The sequence below is a fragment of the Mastomys coucha genome, unplaced genomic scaffold (genome assembly GCF_008632895.1).
Source record: "Mastomys coucha isolate ucsf_1 unplaced genomic scaffold, UCSF_Mcou_1 pScaffold21, whole genome shotgun sequence".
Taxonomy (NCBI): domain Eukaryota; kingdom Metazoa; phylum Chordata; class Mammalia; order Rodentia; family Muridae; genus Mastomys; species Mastomys coucha.
Window position 1 is genome coordinate 88,490,145 of NW_022196904.1, and position 5,712 is coordinate 88,495,856.

Consider the following 5,712-nt stretch of genomic DNA (forward strand, 5'->3'; position numbering starts at 1 on the left):
CCCTCACCGACTCTCATCCAGATCTGAGGGCACCCGTAGGCTCAGGGTCACCGACACGAGAGGCTTCTCGTAGAGAAGTTTTTGAAAGGCAATTTCGCACTGCTTACGGGTCACAGCAGCCTGGGAAGGCTGCCATGTCTCTCCAAGTGCGCAGCGGGTTCATGTCTACCACACTCTGACAGTTATACCCACACTCCCCCCACCCCTGCCTGCTCATTGCCCTACCTAATCTGTAAGGGGACATCCCAGAGATGGCTTCTTCCCTATTACTCTGTCGCTGCTGTCCCCATCCTCACTCCTCACTCCTAGCAGCTTCTGGGAGAGGCATTAGACTGAGTGGATGGTATCAGGTCAAGGTGGCGCATTCCTGGAGTTACAGCACTAGAGAGGCTAAGACTGGAGTGCCTTAAATTCAAGGACAGTTTGGACTACATAGCAAGGCCCTGTGTCAAAACCAACCAACCAAAACACAAACCAAGGGCTTGGGGATGTAGCTCAGTGGTACAGTAATTGTAAGGATCTGGATGTGACCCTCCAGGATTGCAGAAACCAAACAGAATAAACCCAAACTCAGCTTAAACGTTACTTCATCTATGAACTCCTTTTAGGCTGTGTCAGGGACGCTTTCTCTGGCTCTCAAAGTTTCCTGGGATCTCTTTTTCCTAGACCTTGATCAAATGTCTCCTCTCTGGTCATGAGCCTCCTTGGGACTGGCAGAGCTGTATTCAGTATAGGCGAAATGAAGGGCTAGATTTGCAGAGGAGGAAGACTGGGCATATGGGCTGGAAGATTGCATAGCAGAGCAGAGCTAGGTTCTAATGCAGTTCATAAAAGACATGAAGGAGGAACCCCACTTCATATACTGTAGGCCTTCAATTGATTGTTTTTTATATCTGTTGATATTTCATGGCTCAGTAAAACTAACTTCTCAGGACTTTGCAGAGAACCAAAAGTAGCAGTATGTGAAAAGCGCACTTGTTTGCTGGTAGCGATCCCACAGCCAGCAGCATGTTTCATTTGCCAGGATTTACTACAGTCAGACACTACATTACCAGAGGGTACTCTTTTAGGACTGTGATCTGTTGAGAGGTGGTTTTCTAACCTGTCTAAGAACATCGCTCACTATTCTCTAGAGGATGGTCAGGGTACATGCTGAAGGTCACTGGCAGATAGATGCTCATGAAAAATAGTGGGGGATCAGATACAGCGTCTACTAGGGGAAGGCAAAGAGATGGCACACTGTGTCCCACTAAAGACAACAGGGGCTTCCCATGGCACTAGGACCACCCTTTCAATGGTTAGAAGCCATTGAAAGACACATGTGACTCTGAACTTCTAAAATACATGCCAGAATTCTAGACTTCTGCCCCATGGTTCTAGGGCTCTGAGACCCTGAGCAACCAACCCTGGGAATACTGAGGTCAAAGGTTAGCACCATCCTTCAGCCTAAAGCCTGCCTCCCCAAATCACCTTTATTAGGGAGCCACTGCCCCCTGCCTCAATCTGGCAAAAACAAACAAACAAACAAACAAAAACCCCCAAACAAAACGAAACAAAAAAACCCAGCCTGACACAGGAGGCGCTAGCAAGCAGATAGGTCCACAGCAGTCAATGGCCCTTCAGACAGTTTTGCCCTAATAAAGTGCCTCTCCTTTATAGTTGTCCTCTTTCCCAAGAAGCTCATCGGAAGCTAGGTGAATCAGTCTTTCTTTCTACCGTTCAGTTCCCCACTCCAAACAAAGGATAGAGGGTGAAACACAAGCATAGAATCTCATGCTGGCTGTGGATAAGCCCGTTTCAGACCATTAAAAAGCAGGCTGGTTTGGAGAATGACGGAGCACTCCCATGTTTCTAGCCTCAGTCTTGCTATGTGCACTCACAGCCTATTTCTTTTTCCCACATCTCCAGAGAGTGCATAAGGGCCACTGCCCCAAATGGCCCCTTGTCACCTCTCACTCCCACCAACGCCCCAAGATCAGTAGGACAAACACAGAACCACTTACAAGAGCAGAGAGTACTGGAGATTATTGCAGACTTTATAGAAAACAGCCCAAGGGAGGACCAGATTTCTCAGTTGAGGATGGGACAGCGGGCCTCAAGCCAATACACAGAGGAGGAAGATTTCCTGTGCAGAGGCAGCACAGGCCTGCCATTCTGCCTGACTTAGGGTGAGAGGCAGGGAGGCAGTCCCTCCTGACTCACCATTGTGCTTTGGGATCATGCAGAAGGCAGGGCACTGAGGCCATGACCTTGACCAGGAAAGCTTTCAACTGAGACTGAGACAAGAGGCCAGACTCCATCCCCTTCCAGAAGGCATGAGAGGTGGTAGCAAGGAGTTCCCAGGGGAGGAGCACAGAGGACTGGACCCTGCTCGCCCTACCCTCTCCCTCCCTCCCTCGAGTCTGCCTATATGCTATGGGGGGAGGGTGTTTTTACTTGTCCTGCAGGTTGGAAGAACTTCTCCTAGGAGGGGAGTGGGTAGCACCCCACCATGGGAAAGAGCCCTCTCTGGCCCCTGGTCAATGAGTGGTAAAAGTGCCAGTGATGGATGTCAGGGGGACTGAGAGCCTAAGACTTGGGTCAGGGCATGAACATGACCGGGTTGAAGAGCTGAGTTTCAGATAGAGGACAAACACTGAGTGTTGGGACATTAGAGTCCCAACAGAAAGGCTAAGGTTTGGATTCTACACCAAGACTTGCCCCTGGGATGAGAGAGACAAGGCTGGAGCTGAAACCCAGCCAAGGCCAAGGAACGGAAGGGCCTGAGCTAGAACTAGGGAATGAAGCACATCAAACTAGAGGAGGTCACTGAAACCATAGAACATTCAGTGTAGGTTACATGACGGAGAGCCCAGAGTTCTGGGGTGGAACAAAAGGCTCAAAACTTCATAAAAACCTTCCAAAGAGACCAGAAGGATAGACCCCCCTGAACTCTGAGAATGGGACTGAGGTCTCCTAGCCGGGCACAGGGGTCAGTGCAATCTAGCCAGGGTGCCTGGCTCAAAGCATGTAGAGTGGTGGAGAAAGTGCTAGGGATTTCAAAATGGAAGAGCGGGGTCTTTAGATGAGCCTGGATAAGGAGAAGGAATTTCAATGGTCCAGTAAGGACCGGCAGGCAGGATTTGTTTCTGGAAACAGATTTCTGGGTTTTTGATCTGGAAACTCTAAGGCCAGGGAAAGAGTACACCTTGGAATTTCGGTATGGGAGAGATACTACGATTGATTGATCCAAAGGTCTCAGAAATCCAAACTCGTGAGTGTGTTATCTACGGGGCCCAGGCTAGGCATGGAAAGACTGCATGGCCCCAGTAAAGTCATCAGCCGACAGGGACAGCCTCCCCATAAGGGAGGTGATGCTCAGAGACCCGAGCCTGGAGAAGTGGCCCGGGAGCCAGCAGGGGCGGCCGGAGCCGGCGCGCGCCGCGGGTCTGCATCCTGCTCGTAGCGGTAGTGGTAGCCCTCCATCTGGTCCCTGCAGGCCTCGCGCAAGTTGCGCATCCAGCGCTGGATGCCGCGGCGGTTTAGGTAGAGCACCATGAGGAAGATGAGGCCGATGAGCGCCAGTACTAGCCCGAAGAAGACGTAAGAGGCTTCCAACTCCGGGCCGGCGACATCTATCCCTTCCCGGCTCTCGTGTGCATCGCCGTCGGAGCAGCCTAGCCGCGCCTCGTCCAGGTCCATCAGAGGCCGGTCGAGCAGTACGCGCGGGGAAGCGCAGCGCAGGCGGCGCGCGTCGGGGACGCGCTCGGTGGCGTTGTGCAGCCAGACCAGCAGGGGGCGCGAGGTGCACCCGCAGCTCAGTGGGTTGTCCGCCAGCAGCAGGCGCGGCTGGGGCAGGTCGCCATCGCGCTCGAGCGCGCGCAGCTCGTCGGGGCCCAGGCCGGCTAGCGCGTTGACACGCGCATCCAGCTGCTCCAGGCGCGGCAGGCGCAGCGCGGCGGGTGGCAGGCGGCTCAGCGCGTTGCCAGCCAAGCCCAGCAGGCGCAGCTCGGCCAGGGGGGCCAGAGCGGCGTCCAGTGCATCCAGCATCCCGGGGCTGCCCCGAGCCAGCGCGTGATTGAGCTTTAGTGAGCGCAGCGCAGGCAGTCCGCGAAAGGCGCGGGAGCCCAGGGCGCGCAGCGGGTTGTGGCTTAGGTCGAGTGCGGCCAGGCTGGGCAGCCCGTCGAAGGCACCGTCCTCCACCACCTCGATGTTGTTGTGTGTGAGGCGCAGCGCGGTGAGGAGCGGTAGGCGCACGCCGTCCGTCGCCCCCTCGTCCCCTCCCGCGAAGGCGGCGGCGCGCAGCACGGTCAGGTTGGCGCCCACGATGGTGAGGTTGCGCGCGTCGGGTGGCACGTCCCGGGGCGGCTGCCGGAGCTCCGCGCCCGACGCGCAGCGCAACAGCAGCCTGGGGCTGCCGAAGCAGTAACACTGGAAGGGACAGGGCGCGGCGGGCCGGCTCAGCGCCGCCGCCAAGAGCAGCAGCCCTGGCAGCGGGCTCCAGAGTCCCCGCTGTCCCGCGTGCGGGGCCATCGCGACCGTCCCCTCATCCAGCCCCCGGCCCGCAGCGCTCACCAGTGAGTTGGGAGCGTTTGGAGATGATGGGTTGGGGGTGGCACGGGAAGGTGGCGGTGGGCTAGACCTTGACCCGGAGCAGCTGACAGTTCCGACCGGTCGCTCCTCTGGCTTGTAAAGTCCGAGGAGCCTTCACTTTGATGGTTGGGGGAGACAGGGGTCAGGCAGGGAGCGGAGCCCCCCGCCCCCGCTGCCCTCGTCGCCGTGCGCTCCGGCCTCCGACTTCCGCGGCCGTTCCGGGCTCGGAGCCGAGTGGGCAGGGTTTGCCTCCCCCTCCCCGCCTCCCGGCCGCCTCCTCCGCCCCCAGCGGAGTCTCCGCACCTCCTCGCCGAGGGAGGCGGGGTGGGAGGCTCCGGAGCAGCAGGCTTAGGGCCGCTGCGCTCTCTTGCTCCCCTGCTCTCTAGTTCACGAGCTGCTGAGAAGTTTGGCTCCCCAAGCTCTGACTTGCTTCTTTCCCCACCCCCTTCGTTTAGGCAGGTTCTTTCCTCCTCCCTCCGAAGCACACGTGGGGCGGGGCCCTCAGGGCTGACCTGGCAGGTGGGTCTGTGCACCCAGCGAAGGTGGAAGAGTTTAGAGCTGTCACTAGAAAAGGAGGCAAGGCTGAGGGGTGGGCTGACAAAGTTACTCTTCTTGTAGTCAAGGAAAGAGGCTGTGCTAAGGGAGCGAGCCTGGAAAATCCCTAGCCTTGGATGCCTCCTTTGCGAACTCAGTGTCTCCACCTCTGCAGGTCCGGTGTGTCCAGTCTTTTGTCCACCCTTTCCTATGCCCTAGGGAAGTCTAAAGCACCCTCTGTCCCCATATCTCCCACGCCCCTAATTCAGGCTGCTCTGCCTCTGCCAAAACCACTCCCATTTCCACCCTTCAGGATGGACCCCTCCTAGGCTCAGGGAGCGGTGGGTGGGTGGGTGGAGTGATTCAGCTCTTTGCTTTCCCACCCCACTCCAGCACTGAGCACTCCCAGGATACTGCGTGGTCAGCTTGCCCCTTCCTCTCCAACTCCCCCACCAGTCAATATTGAGTGGGGTGCCGGTTGGGGAGAGGGCTCCAGGAGCAGGAAACTCAGGAACTGATTTTGTAGTGGAGGGTGGGAGTGTGGTAAGATCCAGGCCCGAGGTGGGGGCTGAGCTGTTAATAGGTTTGTTTTTTTCTGGATTTTAC

General features: G+C 56.8%; 1 protein-coding gene across 1 annotated transcript; it reads right to left on the bottom strand.

Moving 5' to 3' along the window:
• Positions 1 to 2,015: 2,015 nt before the first annotated feature.
• Tpbgl (trophoblast glycoprotein like) lies at positions 2,016 to 4,858 on the bottom strand. The gene has a single exon (XM_031384385.1). The coding sequence runs from the start codon at positions 4,510 to 4,512 to the stop codon at positions 3,358 to 3,360; it is 1,155 nt and encodes a 384-aa protein (XP_031240245.1). The 5' UTR covers positions 4,513 to 4,858; the 3' UTR covers positions 2,016 to 3,357.
• Positions 4,859 to 5,712: the final 854 nt, after the last annotated feature.